General features: G+C 51.4%; 1 protein-coding gene across 3 annotated transcripts in view; it reads left to right on the top strand.

Moving 5' to 3' along the window:
- SEPTIN9 (septin 9) overlaps positions 1 to 22,271 on the top strand; it is a 134,652-nt gene that overhangs the window by 16,532 nt on the left and 95,849 nt on the right. For 2 of the 3 annotated variants that reach the window (XM_042032665.1, XM_042032667.1), the window contains exon 2: positions 11,066 to 11,122. In XM_042032665.1, the coding sequence (XP_041888599.1) occupies positions 11,066 to 11,122 (57 nt within the window). Of the gene's footprint in view, positions 1 to 11,065; positions 11,123 to 21,051; positions 22,058 to 22,271 lie in introns of those variants that run through there. The other variant, XM_042032669.1, reaches the window with a different exon arrangement.

The raw sequence follows: 22,271 nt of genomic DNA, 5'->3' as shown, positions 1-22,271 counted from the left end.
GGCTCCCCTCTGGACAAGAGGTGTTGGAGTGCTCAGGCTGCAGAAGATGCCGTTTGTGAGAGGTCAGCTCATGTAATGAACTCCAACAGTGGTGTCGAGGTCATCAGGAGTGACCTGAGCCTCCAGACAGGGAAATACCTTCCAGATCTGGCTGGCAGCAGGCTGTGCATGCCCCAGGGCAGGTTTCTCACTGTGTGGTTCATTCCTCGTGGCACAAGGTGCCCGTTCAGGAGCTTCACCCTGTTGGAATCCCCGCTTGGCACCGCGCAGGGGCTCGGCAGTGCCAGGGTCAGTGCACTGGGGTTTGGGTCACTCAGGAGTAGCAGCAACTGCCCTCTTTGTGGCAAGGATTTGCAGAGTGGAGACTGAACATCTGGGCTCTTGGGGTGAGTGACTCGGGGCGGTTCTGGATGGGACCCAGGGCTCCGCTGCCGGCTCCGTTGCACCGAGCGTGCCATGTTCCCTGGACAATGCTGCCTTTCACCACAGCCACAGAATGGGCTTTGTGCCTCCGTGTGTGAGCCCTCTTTCTCTCTATAAAGGCTTCCTCAGAGGCTGCAGGCACTGCTCCGTGACTTGGGATGGTTTTCACCTATGCCAGGAGTGATTTCACTCTGCCTTTCACCAGGGCTGGGCTGTTTGGTGGTGCCAGGTGCTTGGCTTTGCCCTTGCTGGGAGATGAAGAACCCCATTAGAAGAAGGAGTTGCATTGGGACCACCTGGTACCTGGAGGGGGGTGTGTGTCACCATGGAGTAGCATCAAGAGGTGGTTTCTATATCTGGGCTTTATTTAAATGAACCCATTCCTAACTTTCCTGCTGCTCTGCTCTAGAGCTGCCTGTTGGAGAGCATGGCTTGGCAGAAAGGTACAATTGGGTCTAGAATTATTTTATTCATAGAATCGAAAAATATTCCGAGATGGGACACACAAGGTTCGTGGAGTCCAACTCCTGGCCCAGCACACGACAGCCCCCAAATCCCACCCTGTGCCTGAGAGCATTTTCCAAACACTTCTTGAATTCTGGCAGGGTTGAGGCTATGACCACTGCCCTGGGGAGCCTGTTCAGGGCCCCACCACCCACTGGATGAAAAATCTTTTCCTAACATCCAACCTAAGCCTCCCCTGGCACAGCTTTTTTGCTGTTTCCTTGAGTCCTCTCACTGGTCACCAGAGATAAAAGATCAGTGCCTGCCCCTTGTCCCTTACAAAGATTTTAAAGGAGAGCCCAATAAGATACAGGCACTTGCATATTGATTCTACATCTCGTTTTTAAATGAAGTTAGTGCTTTTGTGCTGGGTGTCTCTGATGGGTTCTGGGGCACAGCGTGGACCGTGGGGATTTGTGAGAACCTGGCCCTTCATTAAATGCCTTTAAAGGGTTTATAGAGAGAGTCTGTGGGGCAGAAGGGGAGCACACAAGAAATTTAATCATGGAGTTGACTGGCCCCTCACAGACAGAGCTCTCTCTTCCATCTCCAAGTCAGACACCCACAGAAAGACCAACCATGGTCCCAAAACCAACTACACGAGTGGCTTGAGGGTCTAAGCGCAGCATCTTGTAAGATCCAGATGGAATTCTGCTGCAGTTTGTAAAGGCACTTCTGCAAACTCCAGTGTAAGCTGATCTGCAGCATTAGGCACTCAAATATGGCCTAAATTTGGCTGAAGTTGTCTTCCAACTTCCCTGCTGTGGCCACTATTAAATATAATTGTAAGATACAAGGAAAAACACCAAAGAATGTTATTAGTTTATGAAACTGGGTTGCCTTGGCTACTTCTGAGGTAGAATTAATAGGAGAAAACCCTCAATTGTATGAGGCCAGGGCTTCATTGTAGCCTCAAATTGTAATTTCCCTTCTCTCCCGTTTAAGGACAGCGGACATTATCTCAGGAATCTATAGATAGTGTCTGAGTCATTCTTTAAAGTACAGCTAAAATGTAAAAACATTAAATAATATATCCCTGCAGCTCTTCTGACCAGGGGAAGTGTTTGACACCTCGTTTTACAGGCAGGGAAGAGTATGCGGAGGAGGAAAATTACGTGCAGAGAGTCATGTTGGAGTCCTGATGGTGGCTGAGCAGTTCCTGACTCCTCTGCTTGCAGCTGGCTTTGCCCCATGGCCGAGCTGGTCCTCAGCATCTGCCCAGGGCAGGATCAGCCTGGCAGGGGCAGAGAATCAAGGTGTGGCTGGCATTGGGGTCAAAGATAAATGTGCATGTGTGACATCCCAAGGGAGAAACTGCCATTCTGAGCTTAATTTTTTTGTGTAGGGCTATGCAGGGAGATTGTTTCTGAGCCACAGCTCGGAGCTTGGGCTTTCTGGCTTTCAGGCACTTCTGTGCAGTATCAGAGTACCCCAGGGGAGCTGCCCAAGCAGTCCAGACTCATCTCTGTGTGAGCTGTGTTTATGTGGTGCTGGGTGTGCCTGCTGCGCTGGGGCTGCTCAAGTGGAAGGGCTCTGGTAGAGTTTGCAGCCTAAAGTATATTGAGAATATATATATTTGTGTAGAGAGAAAAGTGGCCATTGTCTGCTTGATCTTGGTGCTCTTCCAAGGTTGCCTGCTCTCGATCGAGTGGCCAGACAGTTTGTGCATCTTGACCATAAATATTCACTTGAGTTTCTGGCTAGGAAGGGATTTAGTGACCGTGGCCTCTTGGCTGCTCCTTTGCCTGGTGCTGGTTCCTTGACCCAGATGTTGCCTGGCTGCAGTGGAGCATCTCTCGTAGGGCAGGAAGGAAGAGGACAAGACTTTGTCCAAGTCTGGAGCGAGACTTGGCTTTGCACCTAAGGAAAATCCCTGGCTGAGTTTTCCCCTTTGCAGCACCTGCAGAGTCACACACTGGTCTCAAACCCTGTATCTGCTCCAGCCCTGATGAGGAGGTGCTCACCAGAGCAGGGCATTCCAAAGTGTCTGGGTCTGCTCTGGGTGTCCTGTTTGCTCCAGCTGCTGGCACACCTCTGACAAGGACCCTGATGGGTCACCCTGTGGGTCACCCAGGCTCAGGAGAGCTCTTAACCCCTGCCCTTTGTCGCCTGCTGCCCTTCAGCCACTGCGCTGCCGCCTCTTTGTTCTCGGCTTTTCTCCTTTGTACACCCCCACCCCTCTCTGGGAAAAATCAACATTTGCCTTGCAGAGCCTGGCAAGCAGTAGGGGTCTGTGTTCCATCCCGATGGCAGCCCCAGGCTTGCAGGGCTCCCATGATAAATCCAGTGGTGTTTGTTGCCAGGGGGACCCTCTGGAACACAAGTTTGGGAGTTCTGTGTGTGTGTGAAACGAGCAGGGAAGCAGAGAACGGTCACTGAGTAAATGCTGGGGCTGAGAAAAAAAATGTGGATTGCATTGAGGTTATAGAAAGACGGCAAGAAATTGATTTAAGATCTAAGTAAGGATGACTTTTTAATTTTCTTTTGGTTTTAATCTGAAGTACCATGTTGCTGCTTCATGTGCTGGAGCTGCACATAGTTCTGGAGCACAGCAGAGAGCCAGATGCTGGGCTGGGATGTTTGCACCACGACTTCTCCTGTGTGGTCACAGCCAGAGCGTTGCAGGCCTGTGGGAGTGGGGAGCAGAGCTGCGGGGTGGCTCGGGAGTATTTGATCCATATGGAAATACCACACTGGAGTTTTAAAATTCCTTTCCCCTCCTTCAAATCTGCCCGTGGTTTTCTCCAGCTAATCCATGGCCATTGCGAGATGAACCCAAGAAAGCGAGGTGCTCTCATGAGGCTGGAAGCTGTAAATGTTGGGGGGGTTTTGGAGGGCAAAGGATGAGTGGTAATTATTTGTTTTTCCTTTGTTTCCATAGTGCTCTGTGTGCTGAGCCTTATCCCTTGTCCATGCAGGCTCCTGGGGACTTTTGTATTGTTAATGTTAATTAACTAACACGTTTCTAGCTTGCTGGAGCTCTTGTGGCAGCTGGTTAATGTAAGACTGATTATTTCCTTCTTTGAGCAAGGCTGCAGCTTGGATGGGTCCAGATGCCTTCCCTCCTTCCCACCTCTGCTGGGATGCTACAGGTTCTGCAGGAAGAAATGGGACCAGATCCAAGCTGCTCTTGCCATGGCTTTGCAAGCTCAAAACCTTCTCATTTAGTGCAAATGTCACAAGGCACCTGTTTATTGAATTCCTGTTCTTGGGTCCTGCTTCTCTCTCTCTTGGATTTTGACAGATAAGGCGTGTGAGAGAGTGAGGAGCGTGGTGAAAACAGGGTAAATTTAGAGGGACAAGACTTCTCTGGAAATCTGGTTAACATCACAGTAAACTGAGAGGGATTTTAGACTTGACAGTGGTTACCAGGTCCATCCCCAACCAGTCAAGCTTCACAAGAGCAGTTTTCTATTCCTACATAAACCCTTTTCCCTTGCCTCCTGCTGCTAAGTACAAGAATCCCCTAAGCCAGCAGAGCTGACCACACGTACAAAAGGCCCATTTTTGCAGTCCCTTCCAATTTGTGTGGACACTGGTGCTGCAAATGTGCATCTGCACCAGTCATCTGCTGTGGTGATGTGGCACCTTCGCTGCTGCCCGCCCGGGTTGCTGGAACCACCAGGATCACAGCTGATGACTAGCACACTTTTTTTCATATGAGAAACTGCTTGTGCTAATTTTTTTTTAGTGCTTTCGTGATTGTCCAGCGTATCTCTGAATGAGTATCAGCTGTGAGGATTTTGTGGTCAGTAAAGAGCAGATGATCACGAGGGGTGGTGAAATGATCTTTTCATTTCTATGAAGTGAATATCTGAGGACTGAGCTTACTCACCTCAGAATAAACTCATGGGGAAAAGCCTCTGCATTGTTTGAAGGCCATTTTAGCTCTTGAACAACTTGCCAAAGCGCTTGAGATCACTCCAATGTTTTAATCTTAATGCTGAGATTGAACATCTCCAAAAAGCCAAGGCTTAGTTCAAGCATGAGCTTGAATCCATGTTGACCAGATAAAAGTGTGTGCTGTGGGTTTTGCGGGTCAGCCAAGGCAATTTTCTAGTCTTAAGCTTAGTGGGTGCAGCAACTGATTTCCTGAGAATTACTGCAGTTTAATTTGAGTTAACAATTTGGATCAAAGCCTAAATTTGAGCCAAGGTTGAAGTTCTGTGTGCCCTGTCAGCCCCTACCACCGCTGGTCCTTCTACCTAACAAAGCCCTTAGCTGTGGCCAGACCACTGCTGGCCTTGGGGAAGCCTTTCCAACATTGCAAACACTGAGGCTTGAGTCTTGCTGCCCCTTATCACCAGCACAAGCTTTTGGAACAGTTTTTTAGTCTTAGAATGCCTTTGGCACCTGCCAAAACAGGAGTGTTGTGGCAGGAATGGAGGCATCTTGCTAATGCCAATTTTCCTATGGTTTCCTTGAGGGTGATTTGACCTCCAGCCTCGGGCTGGGTTCTTTCTAAGTGTGAACTCCTGGCTCCCTGTGCTGATGAGCAGGGCTGTGTGGCTCCAGCTCCCACGTGAGGGAAATTGGTGGTGTTTTAGGCTGTCTATGCTCAGCTTTGACCTGGACACAGCTTGTTGGTGCATCTGGGCTGTGTCGGAGAAGGTAGTGGAGCACTCCTGAGTTTGCCATCAGTGCCCCTTGGCCACAGCATCCCTCCATCCCACCAGTATCCCTCCATCCTGGTGAAAGCTCAGTTTCCTGCCAGAGATATCTGATCCAGAATGAAACCGTGCACTAGGGTTGAAGTTGTTGTTGGGTTGGTTTTTTTGTTTCCTAGCTGTGTTCAGCTTCTTTGTAAAGAGTTTCTGTTACACAGAATCTGGAAAAGTGTCTTTTATTCTTCAGTGCATGTTTCTGATTAGTACTGGAAATGAACATGAATATTTTCCCTTTTTTTTTTTTTAACTGTATTCCTTTTGAGGTTAATGTTGCAAGTGGATTTCAAGCTAATGGAAGAGAAGCTGTAATTGTGTGATTCATTGGACTCAGAGCAATTGCTAGTTTGCTAATCTGCACACGGGTGTCCCTCCCTTTCAGCCCCTGGCTCCCCTGAGCCCCTGCGTCCCCAGCTGTCTCCAGTGGCACCTCCATGTGCAGTCTCTACCTGCAAAGGCAATGTCCTGTGTCAGCATTAAAGCTCTTCAACCCAGCCTCCAGCAGCTGGAGCGTCAGAGAAGCCACAGAGGCAGCGTCTGTGCAGTGTGGATCAGCTCATGTGTGGGTTTTCCTCCTGCTAGTAGCTCCAGGCCTTGCTCCTGGTGAGGTCTTCTCCAGCCACTTTATCCCTGGAGCTCTTAGAGCCTGTCTGTGTGAAGCAGGGTGAAATGCAGCTGTCAGTGAAGGCAGTTCTCCTGCCACTCTCTGGATGGCACCTGTGACATGGATACAGCAGAGAGATTTCACACCCTGTGCGGCCCTAAGAGTGTTGAGGTGGACTTGCACAATGAACAAAGAGTGGAAAACTCTGTCCAGCAGTCTGCACTGGTACCTGAGCAGGGCAAAGTGACATCCTTGCTGCCCTTTTTATCCTCCCTCGCTGACAGCAGGAGGGCCTGAGGAGATGGCAGAGGGCAGGATGGGGTGGGGAAGGGGTGGCTGGGTGTGCACAGCACACAGGGGCTGCAGGTCCTGCCCTGGGGAGAGTCAACCCTGCCAGCCTTTGCTTTAGAAGCTGCTGGTGGCGTGTGGGTGCTGTAACCCCTCTGAAGAGTTGTTCTGCTGAGGAGTCCCCACCAGCCCAGCGCTGGAGCTGAGCTCCAGAGATGGCTCCATGGTTTGGTTCAGAGCTGTACGCCCCGGGAAGCCAGGAGTGGGGATATGTCCAGAGCAGGAAACTGCTGTTGGATGAAGACATCTCCAGTGCTGTCTGGGCACCCTGCTGTGCTGTGCTGGGTGCAGAAGGAAGCTGTGTTCTCCGACCTCAGACCCTGCAGTAAATACATGGAACAGAAGCGAGGGTCACGCTGGCTGCTCGGACGAGCTGGTGCCGCTTTGCTGACTCCAGCACAGTGTGGGATGGCTCCTGCTGGGTTTGGCCCATCCCTTTCCATCACCACCTTTGTTTGGCTTGGGTTCTTTTGTTTGTTTGTTTTTTGTTTTTACTGGATGGCGTAGAGAGAGCGAGTTCCTGAGCTGCATCTTCCATTGTTTGTCCTCCCCGCGTGGTTTCTGTTGATAATGGGAATTGCTCGTTTGTGCTTTTGAATTTTACATCATGTGAGTGTAGCAGTGTGGATGGCTTACTGTGAGGAGAAAATCAGTCTCACGTGGGCTCTCTCATCAGTGTTATATGCATCCAGAAGGTTTGGGGTGTTTCCTCCAAAAACTCTGGCATGCTTTGGAGAATGTATGTGTTGACTTCACTTGGAGTTGAACATCTCTGGCAGTTCCCTGGTTAGCTCTAGGTTCAGATTCAGCCAGAAAAGTCACACTGGATGTTTCTCCATACAAGCTGGATTCCATCCCCCTGCTGCCCTGCCCTTGTCTGCATCCCCTGCATCCAGAAGGTGCTCCCGTTTCAATACTGGGATGCTTTACACCCATCCCGTGTTACATCAGCAGCTGCAAGAAGCATGAAATGGTAGACAACTTGGTCCAATATTGTCTGGAGGGAGCAATTTAAATGTGAGCCTGGCACTGACACGGTCATAGGAGCGATTCTGGACTTTGTCAGTTGTGAAGGACACCCCAGTGAAATCCAGAGGTTTTGGGTGCTGCTGCTTTTCTGCTGGGCCATATGGCCCCAGCCCGCGGATCTGGAGGGAATTAGTCATTGATTATAAAACATGAAAAATTATTACTCAGCAAGTGAGCCAAGGTGAGGCTGAGCAGGGCTTTGTCCTGCTGAGGCACATCCGCCGGCTTGAATGAGCCGCTCTTGGACCGGCTGCTTTTTAACTGCTGGACTCTTCCGTTCTGAATTCGTTCTGCTGGGAAAACGGGGAAGAATTCCCACTTTCAGCTAAATAAAGCATATTGCATTATGGTTCTTAGCCCAGTGCATTTCCAGCATGGCTTGAGGGCGTTTGAACGGCATTGAGAGGGAAGGCTCACAGACACTGTGTCTGCAGTGGAAATGTTTGATTTTCGTCTCACAGCTCAAACGTGGGGCTCAAACTGCTGCTCCCAGGCTATAAATAGAGGTAACCCCAGAACACGCTCAGCAGCTGATGCTCTCTGGTCCTGCCCACTCCGCCGGCTTCCTGGCAGTGTGTTCATGGCAGCAGCATATTTTTAGCTGTTGCTTTCCCATTATTTATTTTAATTTTTTGCCAGATCTTCTCTCCTTGCCTTGCCAGGCTGCCAGCTTTCCCTGCTGTTTATCTGCTTTCCAGGACTGTGTCTGGATCCTCCCTCAGTGGAGGAGCAGTGGGGCATCCCAGATAGCAAGCTTGGCTAGGACTCTGCAGCTCTCCCTCCTCTTCCTAGATTCTCTCCTAAGGTATTGGGCTGCCTGGGTGAATTTCGTGTTTGCTGCTCATTTTCCCTTTGGCTGAGAGGGGATTAACAACATTATTATGTATTATTAATGTTGTTAACAGGCAGTGAAACAACAGCTGTCAGAAAAACCTCCTCCTAGTGCTGCCTCCAACACAGAGCAAGTCAACTCAGCTTGTCCACCCCTTTGGAAAAAAGGGTGTGAATGGCAATTCCATCTCCCCAGAGAAAACCTGGGAGACAGGGCACGTAAACAAATCCTTAGAAAGGTTTGCATGAAAGCCACAGGCTCAGCCAGGGCATGGATGCTCGGGTGACTGTGCTGGATGCTCCAAGTCCTGTGTGTGTTTTTCCACTGGAGGGAATAAAGCCTATTTCCTATATGGAATCCTGTCCAAGCTTGTAAGCTCCTCGTTCAGCTTCCGTCCTGCCTCGCCGCAGACTGAATGAAGGCTTTGAACATGAAAGGCTGTTCTAACCAGCTCAGCATGGCTGCATATCTGCATTCCTCAGCCTGCCACCCATCAGGGATGATTTTCTCTGGTTTTTGAGCAATTCTAAAGGCGGGATTTCAACACTGCACCTTGCCTGCACGGAGGGAACGTGGAGGTGTTGTCTCTCTGCATGGGGCAGAGCTGGGATGTGGCTGCTCTTGCAGCCTGGCTCAAGAAGTGCTGCTCAAAAATCTGTTCAGCAGGGGAGATACAGCTTTTCATTCTTGCTAGCATCCAGAGAGGCAGTAGACATTCAGAGAGGAGAAAATCATTAAGAAAAAGATTCAGGGACTGGGTTTAATAGCAGAAATATGTTTAAAATTTAAAATGCTGGTTATAATGCACAAGTTCCCAGAAGCTTCAGCCTTTGTCCTGCTGTCAGTGATGGAAAGTGAGGCTGGGTGATGGGGGTAGCATCAATCTGCCCCGTTGCAATGCAGGTAGAGCTCTCGAGCAGACAGGCTGGGTGTTTCCGTGTGTGGGTGGACAGTCCTGGCTCTATTTTTGGCTCTTTGGGTGCAGAGCTGAGGGGGGGGATGGCTCTGGGTGGTGCTGCCCGTGGGTTCTCCCTGTGTCGCCCTTCTCCAGGAGCAACCCTGTGGTTCAGCCACATCACGTTGTAGGCACAGAGGCTTTTTATGTTGGAAAGGGAGGGAGCAAACACACACATGAATATATAGATATATATAAATATATACACACAAGCACAGGGTTCTGAACATGAGACACTTTTTCCATGTCCAGCTGCCAGGCAGCTCTTTTCCCTTCCCTCCCTCTATCCCAGGGCTTACTGGTATGAAAGTTTTCCTGCCTTTTATATACATATTTCTTTTTAAATCTTTTTTTTTCCTTGTATGATGCACTCTCCTAGCTGACAAGGTTTGTAAGGTTGTGACTCCATTGCAAATCACAGTGTAGGGCTGTTCTGCATCTTAAATTGATGCTGTTTTAGTCCCTTTGCTTCCTGTCCAACAGATCTGGTAGACGGTGAGAAGAAAGTTGAAATAATATAAATGAACAGCATCACCACCTCCAGATCCTGGGGGTTTCTTACCCACCCTCAGATCCTGGGGGTTTCTTGCCTGTTTGCAGGTAGAAATCCTGACCCAAGGCTTTTGTGTGCTGAGGCAGGGTTTGTAATGAGCTGAGGAGCTTCCATGGCTTGGCAGCTCCAGCTTCTTGTGCCTGAGATGTTCTGGAGCTGGTGTCCATCCTGGACACCATCCTGCTCCTCCAGCAGGACCTCCCAGAGCCTGGAGAGCTACCAGACCTTCTGGGAATGTCCATACCAGGGCATCATAACATCTGGGAGGATTCCAGGACATAGCATGCCACCCGAGCTGGTTCACTGCATTTATTGGGGCCACTTTTACTGAGGTGAAAACCCAGAACTGAGGCAAAAATCCATATACAGTTTCATGTGGCTATGTTTTAACTAAATAAGTCAAAGAGGGAATTCTTAAGGGGAATTCAGGTTCCTGCTGAGTTTTTCAGCTTCCTGGGAAGCGAGTGCAGTGACAATCATCATTTTACAAATAGGCAGCTGGGATGGCAGAGGAATTAACTGAGTTGCTGATGGATTAGAAGTGTTGTCATAGTCAGCAGGTGCCACTGGCTTGCCTGAAGTCTGGGAGCCAGGCAGGCACCTGAGGGCTCTCTGAGGTGAGTATGGGAGTGGAGGTGCCCCTCCTGTTCCAGCTGCTCTGGCCCCACAGCAGGGTTCCCATACACGATGTGTTCTCGGGATGTGGGTGCAGCCCATCCAACCAGCTGTCTCTGTAAGTGCAGGACTCATGCAAGTCCCTAAATTCCTGGGCTCTCCTCTCCCAGTGAGGAAGTCTGTCTCGGGAAATGCTGCACTTCTCTCTAGGATAAACTGTCCTGGAGCGAGAGGTGAACATGAGTGTCCCACACCATGATTTCAGAAGTTCCCTCTGGTGTTTCTGGAAAGCCTAAATACATTTGTGGGTTTGGTGTGTTTGAATAATAATGTTTGACATCTTCAGGGAAAGGTGGAGGTCTCTCCTCAGGTGTTTTTTGGTTAAAATAACGTGTGACTCTCCTTGGTCCCCAGAGATGATTGCACAGAGCGGATTCCCGACAGAACTGTGCCTTGCCAGATGCAGAGTGACAGCAGGGAGGTAACTCCACACCCCATATTCACGTGGACTTCTAACTCAAACCTTCTTCTTGTTTAGGAATCACCCGGACCTCCAGCGGGAGACTTCGGAGGCTCAGCGACCAGACGAGTCCGAGTAAGTGTGTGAATTTCTCTCTTTGAAACCTCCTCATCCAATTAAAAAAATAGAGGGAATGCAGGAGGTGAAACTCAGAAATCACATGTTCTGCCATGGTTTGAAAGGCAAAGCTTGCTGCTGACAAATGCAGAGCTGGAGAAAGAAAGCAGTACACGGAAAAAGGAGAGCAGGGTATATATGTATTTTTTAAAAGCCCCCAAAAACTATGAAAAGAAAGAGAATATAAAACATTCCTCACTGTATAATGGGCCCAGAGACAGTAATTAGCAAGCCCCAACCCAATTCAAGGGGTCTAACACAGGGCAACAGTAAGCAGGAGTAGCTTGTGGTTGAAATCCAGCTTTAGTCATTAGTAGCTCTTTCGGACTCTCCTTAGCTGTTATTTTTTATTGGATGTGCAGATTTATGGATTATAAGTGTTTGTGGCTAAATTTACAGCCCTAATTGCAGCTTAATGTTTTGGAAGTGGCTTCTGATCCAGGAGGAAGCAGGTGGGAGGGTTTGTTTTTCTTGAAAAAGGTATTTCCCAGCCTCAGGAAAGCAGCAGTGGAATTCCCAGTGCTTGTGAGTAGCTGAGGCCGTGGGCTCTGTTTGTTTGCGTGTGGCACGTGCTGGGGCTGCCCAGGGACTGTCCCTGGTGGTTGTCTGCAAGTAAAAAATGTCACTGTTCTCATCTAAAGTACTCCAAGGGAAGCTGAGGCAGCCCAGCTCTGGGCTTTTCTTTCTGGTAGCCCCTGTGATGAGCCTGTGCTGCTTCCTGGCTCAAACCCCTGTGGGAAGCATCACTTCTCCATGTCCAGGTGCCATGCACATCCCAGACATTACTCTGCATTAGCAGGTGCTTTGTTGCCACCGAAATCTTCCTTTGTGTTTCCTTCTCTGAGGTCACAGAATCCCAGAACGGTTTGGGTTGGAAGGGGCCTTAAAGATCACCTGGTTCCACCCTGGGTGACCTCACCTCACCATTGCTGCCTCATTTTCTCTGCTGCTCATTGTCTTTGCTGCCTGTCCCCCCCCAAAACCCCACTCACCTCCTCAGCACCCTGCTCTGCCCACACTTGGTTCAGGTTTTATCCTCTCCTGTCCCCTTGGTCTCTCTGTCACTCCGTTGTTCCCTCCGGGCTCGATTTGCTGTTCCAATTCATCTTCTCAGCCCTCATATCCTGTCTCAGCTCCCAGATGTACTTATCAAAACAGTGGGTTTCAGCTTTTCCCTCGGCGTGGGTGGCAGCAGAAAGCCACCCTGGGGATGCCTTCCTGGAGCAGTGACTTCAGCGCTGTGCTGGATGCAGCCCTCAGCACGTGTGGGATGGGGATTAGTCACAGATGTCTGGTTGAAAGTGCACTGGAACACCCTGGGGGCTGGGACACTGCCTGCCTGGCCCTCCTTAGCACTGGTGACCAGCACAGGGACAGGTATTTGTGGCACAGATGAGGGTGACAGAGGCTGGCACGCTGTGACACTGTCCTGCTGCTGGCATCTGGAGCTCCACAGCCTTGTACCATCACCACCATCAGTGGGAGGATGGAATTATGGTCAGAGTAGGCCAGTGCACCCCAAACTGATGTCGAGTGGCAGCAAAAATGCATTGAGTGATAATTACTGGGGAGTCTTGGTGTCCTGTGAGTGGTAAAGCTTCACAACAGCGAGAGGCCAGAAGGACTGGTCTCCATTTTAAAGCTGATGCTTCAAAACTCGGCCACCAGCGCAGAGCTGGTAGTTTTGAACTGCAGTGTGTGTTTATCTTGTGCATATGCACAAACAAAGCTGCTGCCTCAGCCCTGGCACCGCCTGTTCTCATGGACAGACGTCCGAGGACAGAAGGGGGAATTGGTACAGCTCCAGAGGGAGCTGGGGAGTAGAGAATCCACACTGACAGACACAGCACATTTGTTCAAGCTTGTTTTCCTTAGACTCTAATTATACACTTTTCTACTTTTCTGGTGAGAGACCTTGTAAATTTTAATTTTTTTTTTTTCAAGTTAAAAAATCAAATGAGCAGTTCAGTCCTTCAGTTTACATTGCAGTAAATATTTATGACTCCATATAACTGCAGCTCAATTTCCCCTTGTTTCAGGTCCAAACTTTCCCCTCTGCACATCTGGCCTTGCACCCAGAAGCTTTTATTCCTGTAAAAGATAAATTGGGGTTGGGATGAGTGAGCAGTGGTTGCAAGTGAAGCATTGCAGAAGGGGCTCGGTTGCTTCGGGCTCTTTGCCACCCTAAACAAAGCGAGGGGTGACGTGTGTTTCCACAGCCACCAACTCTTGGGATCCAGAGAGCTCCACAGGCAGGCTCCCCGTGTTGCCTTGGGCTGTGCAGTGAGGGTAGGCGCCTGCAGAACTGGTGCTGACCTCTTTTGGAAACTTCATTCTGTGTCTCAAATTTTCTCGTCCCTCTGGAAGTGGTTGTGTGGCACAGGAATGCAACAGTGCTCGGTGAGCAGCAATTCCGGGGCTTTGGGGCTGTGGGGTTGGTTTTGGACAAACCTGCTGTGTAGTCCCAGGTAAATCCCTGGGGTGGGACTCAGAAGTCCCTCCCCAGCTCTCCTGGAGCCCCTTCATGCACTGGAAGAGGCTCTGAGGTCTCCCTGGAGCCTTCTCCTCTCCAGGTGAACACCCCCAGCTCTCCCAGCCTGGCTCCAGAGCAGAGGGGCTCCAGCCCTTGGAGAATCTCCATGGCCTCCTCTGGACTCTCTCCTGCACTTCACATCCTTCTGGTGTTGATGGCCCCAGAGCTGGAGGCAGCTCTGCAGGAGGGGGTCTCAAGAGAGTGGATAGAGGGGCAGAATCCCCTCCCTCGACCTGCTGCTCACAATTCTTGCACTGCAGCCCAGGACACGTTTGGCTTTCTGGGCCAGCAGCACACATTGCTGGGTCATGTGGAGCTTCTCATCAACCAACACCCCCAGTTCTCCCCAGGAATAGTCTTGATCCCTTCTCTGCCCAGCCTGTGCTTGGGATTGCCCTGACCCAGGTGCAGGACGCTGCCCTTGGCCCTGCTGAACTTCCGGAGGGTCACCTGGGCCCATCTCTCCAGCCTGTCCAGGTCCCTCTGGATGGTGTCCCACACCTCCAGCGTGCTGACTGCACGAGTCAGGAATGGCATCTCAGGGAAGTTACGCCCACTTCATTTTCCTACAACTGTACCTGATGAATTTGAAGGAGGGAAATATTTGCTGACATTTGCCATGTGGAGCAGTGGTGTGTTCACAGCTCAGCCAGAAAACAGCCCAGAGCAGTTGGAGTGGAAGGAACCGGGATCGTGTTCCTCTCGGGCAGCCAGCTGTGCTCTGTGCTTTGATTTGTTTCCAGCCTACAACTCAGTTTTTGCTAAAGAGGAAGGAACTTCCCTGGCAAGGGTAACACAAGGAGAGGGTCCATGAGAAGGCAGAGTTTACTGATTTAGCTGAAACAGCATGTTTTTCCTGTGTAGGTGAGCGCAGGGAGGACGATGCCTTCCAGCTGTGTTTCAGCAGCACTGCTCCGGCCCAGTGCTATTTGTGGCTCAGGTGCTTTGTTCACGAGAGGTCCCAAAGGGGTGGGAGGGGAGCAGGTGCCTCAGCTTTCCTGTTTCAGCCTTTGTGTGGCTGTGAGGCTGCCTGGAGCAGGGGCAGCCTGCCAGGGCAGGCAGGGCTTTTCCATCCAAAAAACGAGAGCACAGCGGTCCCACTTCTGCCTCGTCAGCAGCTGGCTGAGGATCAGCCACAACTTGTCTCGGCGCTTTTTGGAAACGCAGGGCATAATTTGGAGAGGCAGGAAGTCAAGGCCAGCTCCCTGGGTTGTGCTAGAAAGGGGCACTCACTGGGACCTTTGCAGGGACAGCTTGTCTCGTGCTGTCTAAATGCTTCTCTTGGGTAGAAAGTGGGGGGACTCCCACCCAGATGTTGTTTGTATCAGCTCAAGTCCCTTGGTCACCCATTATGTTGATGGTGGTAGATGGGCCAGAAGCCACAGTCGGTGGGCCAGTGTGAGGAGGAGTGAGGTGGTGGTTGTGGTTTGAGCCTGTGAGCTTCTGCTCAGGGCATAAGCTCTAGGACCCCACTGACCCCACTGTCACTTCACTGCCACACTGTCCAGGGCACCCAGGAGGGCTCTGGTACCTGGGATTAATAAAAATAAAAATATTACAGTCTTACATGAAAATTTCAACAAGACTGGCGCAGATAATTCTTGGCTTACTTGGTTTTTCCCTGATCAAGCCTTGCATTTTCCCTCTAACAGTTATGGATGTTCCTATTTCATAACTGGGGAAAATGGAGCAGCAGAGAACCTGAAAGCTGTGCCTTGAGCACTGCCTGTGAGTCCGGGGATCCTTCCCCATGGGCACTGAAATGGAAAGATGCGAGGCCAGGTGGGTGGCAGAGCTGAACACCCATAGCTGTGGGCAGAGTTTAAATTGGCATCATCGCTTTAACAAGGACAGCAGGATTTCAGCAGCGTTCCCTAATTTGGGACGCTCCAAATTCACCGTAGGTACGACAACAGATCTTGCTGTTTCCATCTCTTGACTTAGTACCTCGCCCTGAGGACCATCTCCTCTCTTTGTGCCTGGAGTCTGTAAGAGGACAGGTCTGGAAAGTGGTTTCTGTGAGGCTGTGGGTTAACCAGAACAGCGGAGATAAACAAGAGGAATGTCAGGAGCCGGGGGCTCCCCGCTGGAGTGTGCATGATGGCTGTTACATAAGCGAGTTCAGAGTGCTATGAAAACCATTAAGTGTGTGAGGGGCTTTTCCTCAGGGGAGAGCTGTCAGAACTGTCACACATCTGCAGCTCAGATGTGGGCACTGTCACTCACAGCACAGCCCTCCACGTGTCAGCGTGGCCTCTGAGCAAACCGAGCTTGGGAAGCTCCTGTAAACCTTGGTCCTTCAAGCTTGTCCTGCATCTGTCTGCAGCTTCCCGCTGGCATCCTGGGATCCAGGCTGGGAGTACAGCACTTAGGGTCCAGCTGGAAGCTGGGGGGATGCACAGCATGCAGTGTGATGCCAGCACCTCCGTGGTGTGTGGTGAAACATCCTCAAGTTGCACCAGGAGTGGTTTTATTCACAGGAGGGGTGGTCAGGCACTGGAACAGGCTGCCCAAGGAACTGTGGAATCACCATCCCTGGAAGTGTTCAAAAGTTGTGTGGGTGTGGCACTCAAGGACATGGTTTGGTGGTGAGCACGGCAGTGCTGAGCTAATGGTTGGACTCGATGAACTCTTGGAGTTCTTTTCCAACCCCAATTACTCTGTGATCCTGTGTTGGTAGCACAGATGTGCCTTCACTGCGGTGGAGCAGCTCAGGGGTTAACAGGAGCCTGTGGTTGCAGCCTCATCGCTCTGGATGTGTCCTTAGATGAGGTCATATGAATTTCTTCGGGCAGCCTCTATTCCCCTTTGTCCAAAGCACCAAACCAGCCACCCCAGCTGTGCAGCTCTCCTGCCACAGTGTCCCTGTGCACCACCCGCTCCCCTCGGGCTCCCTGGGGACAAACCCTCGCTTGACACGTGTCCCCTTCATCACACATGGCCTTTCTCCTCGCGAGGGCAAAGCAGCAGAGGGTGCAGCTTGGTCCCCAGCCAGCCTGGAGAGTCCCTTCTGCAGGCACAGCTCTGCAGGTGATCCCAGCTCCGGGCAATAAGAAGTTAAAGCAGTAAGGCTGCTCCCAGCTCAGGTGCCTGATTCCTGCATGGACACACACAGGGGCCTTGTGTAATGCTGGCACGTGGACTCTGAGCTGCCTGGCAGAGTCCTGTGGGGCTCCCATGTGCTCCCAGCAGAGCTGTGTGTTACTCACAGGGAGTGAGGGAGCGTAGGGGCCTGAGCACACAGCTGAGAAATCCTGGGGTGATACTGGGTGCCCTGGGCACTTTGCTGCTGAGGGGATGTGCTGAGCACTGGCTGCTTGTCCTGCTCCCTTACAGCACCTCTGATTCATCTCCAGTCTCGTGTATAATCTCCCTGAGTCCCCAAAGGCTCCTGAACATCGGAGGTGAGGAGGTGGATCTCAATGCTTTCCCCACAGCACCTGGCTCTGTGTGCTCTGCTGTGAGGAAACCAGAGACAGCAAAATATAAATCAGTGGTTCAGGAACGACCAGGGCTTGAATGCTCTGTGATGTTTGGGGGCCTGAGCTGCTGACTGTGTTTTAAAATAAAAATTTTCCACATTGGAGCGTGATATGGATTTGTTGATGAGTGCTGACAAGGTCCGCAGGGTTCCCCCGGGGAAAGGGAATGTAGAAGTGCAGTGTGGCTCCTCCAGAACAGGAGCAGCAGTCCTTGAGCAAGGTTATTTCTCACCTCAGCACCAGACATCTCTGGAGGAAGCCTTGAGAGCCCTTTCAATAGAGCCTGGCATCAGGTGCAGCAGAGAGAGGGGAGAGGAATGCTCTCCCAGGAGGGTGAGCAGTGTCCAGTCCTGCCTTGCCTCTCGCTCTGCCCTGCCAGCTGCTGTTAATTCTTCAGCACAGGAGTATGAAAGAGTGAGCAGAGAGCCTGGGGAGGAGCAAGGGATTTCCAGCAGTTTGGGGCTTTCAGGCTGAGCCAGCACGGAGGAGAGCTCTAACAGGGACTGTCCTTAAAGCAAAGTCCCTCGAGGGTGGGCATCATCTCAGGGGGCTGTGTGGGACTGGGGCAGGAGGGGCCGTGTGCTGCTGCTGCCACAGCCATCGCCTGCTGCCACTGCCACCCCAGCTCTGCGTGGTGATGAGCTTTGTGTCCTGTGCGAGGTCTCTGGCTTAGGAAAGGTAGTAACTCAGGAGGATCTGAGTGATTTGTGTTCCCCTGTGTTGAACAAACACAGGTTTTCATAAGAAATAGCCAGGGAGTGGCAAAATAGTGCTTGGCAGTGCATGTGGAGCAGCTGAGAGCTGCAGCCCAGGGCAGGGCAGCTCCTTGTCTGCCCAGCTGGAAGAGGGGGATGGAGGCAAAGAAACACCTGGCGAAGAGCAGGGCAGCAGCATTGAGAGTGTGAGTACCTCCCTCAGAAAGAGGAGGATCTTCTTGCTTTGGTTTTAATTTTTTTCCAAATGAAAGGGACAGTTTTAGTCAATATTTTCTTTCTTCCCCATTGTTAAGGCTCATATAAATGTAAAAGAAAGGTTTTCGGAGCAAAGAGTCCATGGAGGCTCAGATACTCTCATTGCTGGCTGGGTCCAGCCTGGGGGTAAAAGGCATAGAGGGAATGTAATGGGGTAACACTTGATTGAGTTTGGACCTGTATTTCCTCATGTGAAAATGCTTCACTAAACATAATGTGATTTAGGAATGCTCTGCTCTGCCACACTGTCCCCCCTCTGCGCTCTCCTCCCAGATATCCAGTGCTGCAGATAGCTGACACAGCTTTTGAAAGAACCAGTTGAATCCCCATTTCTCCTGCCTCTCCAGGTCCTGGAGGTTTTAGCTGCTTCCTGCACCTTTGCCAGTGCAGCCTGGACCTCTGACCCCTGAATGGACTTGCAGCATTCATCCTCTCCAGCTCAGGGCTGGGGCTATGAGGTGATACCTGGCAGATGTGCTAAAACCGTGGTGGAAGTGGTCAGCTGTGCACTGTACTGGGCAGGAAAGAAAACAGCTCTTCTGTCAGATGAAATGCCCCAGGAACATAATCCCAGCATAAAACTGGAGAGGCAGACAAGGAATGGCAAATAAGACCTACCTGGATACCTGCAAGCGTCTGTCCCACTGCTGTGGCTGGTGAGAGAGTCAATAGCCCTAAACCCCCTCCTGGCTGCCCGCTGCTGCCCTGGGCTCTGTGCCATGGCCACAGTCCCTGCTTATCTCTTTTCATGCACAACGAGCAGGTTCTGGCTTGGCAAAGGGCTGGGGTGTTGCTGGGTGAGCCTCGCAGAGGTGTGTGAGAGAGAAGGCTCAAGCTGAGCCTGGAGCAGGGCTCGGTTGGCTTTCTTCTTTGTGGTTTCCTTCCTTGCTTTCTCTGCACCTGGCAGTGCTTCCTGCTGGCTGCCGATGTCCAAACCTGTGAGGGAAAGCGTGTGCACCCTGTGGCAGCCCCTCGAGCAGGGGATGGCAGCACAGCAGGGCTCCTGCTTTGTGTCAGATCATTGTTTGCAAATGGAAATTGGGGTTGGTTTTACAGCAGACGGTAGTGGTTTCCTTAAAGTCGGTCCTGCCTCTTCCGTCTCCTTGTGGCTTTCCCAAAAGTCAGCCCTAGGGGGTTTGAATCCCAAGAAGGCAGCCCTGGGGAGAGAGTTCTCTGTCCTCTTCCTAAAATCTGGGTGTGCTTGACTTGCCCCCACCCTTTAGCAGTACTACTAGAAAATGGAATATATATTGTCTTTATAATAGACTTGTACAGTGCACAGACTGCTGACCACCCATTTGAACAGGCATGTGAGGAGCTTCTCAAAAACTAAGAAAAATGGGGAATCCTCAGCCCTGGAACATGAGGGCCACTGGAACCACACCTCTGAAGGGAGCAAACCCCGATGTTGACATCAGCAGCACAGGGTACCCCTGTCTCAATCACAGGCACCCCATTATCTGCCTGTTAGCACTTTGTGAGCACTGCTTCCGGCGGCTGCACCTTTAAAGTGAATCCATTAAAATTTGCCTGAGTACTTCAGGCCTGAACGAAAGCAGCTACCTGGAGGTTTTTATGCATTTCAAGTTCCACTGCATCAGCCACAGTTTGGTTTCACTTCCCGGAGTGCCTCCTGGTGATCTGCCCTGCAAGGAACGGTGCCTTTACTTTATCCTTCCTAGCCACCTGGGTCTTGATGGGTTAAAGTCTGGAGGCTAAAATGCGCGCTGCCCCCATCCCTTCTTCCTCTCCATTCACCTTCTTCCTTTCTCCACACTTCCCCGCGGTTTTTCCCTTCCTCTCCAGCCTCAGGAGCCTGGCACCGAGGCTGCTTGGTGGAGGCAGTGCAGTGGGGTTTGTGCTCCGTGGGGCTGTGCAGCTCCCCCGTGTCCTTGCTTTGTGTCCAGCACCTCTGTGGTCTCGGGCAGGAAACGTGGTTTGAGCCTGTCAATGGGAAAACATTGCTCATTGTCCCCTCCAACGCCTTGGGCCCTGGCAGCAGGAACATGCAGAGCTTTGCTAGCAAACAGTGAATGAGCAGAAATTTGGGAAGGAATCTCAACTTCCCTGCCCGGGGAATAACACGCTGGGGGAGAGAGAGACATTAGGGAGAAACTTCCCGAAGGACTGGGCTCTCTTGGGGCTGCCTTCCACCAGCTCCCTGCTGCCTGCTGGGATGTGCAGGGGTTGCTGCTGTTGCTGACCCCACAGCTGGGTGCTGGCTGTGGTCCTCCCTCTGATTTGGGGATGCTGGTGCTCCATCAGCTGCTGAACAGGACAAACCTTCAATATTAAAAAGTGATATGATGTAGGCCCAGGCTGTGCAAAGGTTTCAGCAGTGCCTCTAATTCCTGGAGTCTTTCCTGCCCTTCATCCAGCTGGGCAACGACCTCTCCTTCTGCCCATGGCATGAGAGCAGTGCCAGGCTGTGTCACAGACATCACAGTTGGGTTTTTCCATGTGAACTTGTGAGCATTTTGGGGGCAAAAAAATGTCACGTGGACCATGCTGATCGCACAAGGGTCCTGTCAGCACACCTGGCCTGTGGAACGGCTGTGCCTCCCCTCCCAGCATTGCCTTGGGATGGGGGTTGAATGGTTTTTTGCCAGCTCCGGGGATGGAGGATGTGTCCTTGCATCCAGCTGGGTGATTATCAATAGGAATCAGTGTCGGATGGCTCGGGAGGGCCGTGCAGAGTGTTTGGGCACTGGGCAGCCCCCGTTGGAAGCTGCTAACGCCGTGTCCCCGCTGCCTGCCCGGGCCGGCGGCCAAGTGGAAGTTTCCGTGTGGGCCAGCCCATCTCTGCAGCCACACATCCATCCCTCCATCCCGCCGGGCAGAGGAGCATCGGGCACCAGGCTCTGCAGGGCTCCTCCACTGCCTCTGCTCCCCCGTGCCCTGCCCGGGCATCACAGGGAAGGAAAACTGCTCTCAAACCCCACCTCAACCCCGCCGCGGCACCGGGGACAACACCGAGAGCTCCTGCCCGGGGCAAAGACTTTCTCTATCGCTTCTGGCAGGCTCCGATATCCTGCTGCTCTCTGCCGTGCCGTGGGGAGGAGGGAGAAGCGGGGGCTCAGTGCCAGGGCCGGCGAGGAAGCCCCCGAGGGGCTGCCCAGAACCAGGGGATGCCGCGCTTGGGTCCCGCCTGGTAGCAGCAGCAGCAGCAGCAGCAGCCGCCCATGATGCTGTGCTTGGAATGAAGTCAGCCTTCATCAGCCGAATAGTTTATGCATGAATCGAAACTTCAGACCTGGCAGAAGAGGGGGGAGCGTGCAGGATCTGCGCGCTTTTAAAATGCTGGAGCCAAGGAAGGAGGAGGGGATAGAGGAAATAGCAGGAAAATAAGGCTGGGGAAGTGGGGAGAGATTTGAGAAGCTGGATGAGTTGTTCGCTCTGTTATTGTGAGGAGCCAAGTTCCTTAAGCATCTCCTGGTGGATATTAAGAGGGAGCTGTGGAGGCTGGAGCGTTCCCCTGGACACTCGCACGCTGTAGCTTTAAGACTTTTACAGAGGACTCGGGATTTCCAGTTTTCCTGCGCCTGGTGGAGTATTTCAGGGAGTTACAAGATTTTTCGGGTCATGTACCCCCTTCTCCTTTCTTCTTCCTCCTTTCTCTTTCTCTCTTGCTCTTCTTTCTCATTTCAAAGAGACAAAGCTACTTCAGTTTGGAGCACAAACATATGATCAGCACATGGAAATGTGGTAATTTGGATGCATTCATGATTGCAACAGATTGAAGAAATTAGACCAGACAAAGAGCTTTTTTTGGAAGAGGAGGAGGAGGAGGCAAGGCAAGGAGGGAGGGAGAGTGGGGGAAAGAAGGGGACGCCACCGAAAAAAGGGACGGCCGTGACACACGGATGCTAAATATATCCCGTAGTAATGGAGAGGGACCGGATTTCAGGTAGGCTATTGATCTTTTAATATGTTATACTCTGCCCCTGCCCTCCTACCTTTCCAGCAGCTTCTGTACTTTGAGAAGAGGAATAGCCCCGCTCCGGGTGGATTTCAGCCGATTCCTTTATTTATTTCCTTTTTTTTTTTTTTTTTTTTTTTTGCAATGCTTCCCTTCTGCATTTTTTTTTCTATTTTTTTTTTTTCCATCCTCCTGAGCCCTC

Source organism: Corvus kubaryi, unplaced genomic scaffold (genome assembly GCF_017639235.1).
Source record: "Corvus kubaryi isolate FWS band 111438036 unplaced genomic scaffold, C.kubaryi_AGA036_p1.0 37353, whole genome shotgun sequence".
NCBI lineage: Eukaryota > Metazoa > Chordata > Aves > Passeriformes > Corvidae > Corvus > Corvus kubaryi.
Note: the sequence above shows the minus strand (reverse complement) of the source record. Positions and strands in the feature narration are given on the sequence as shown.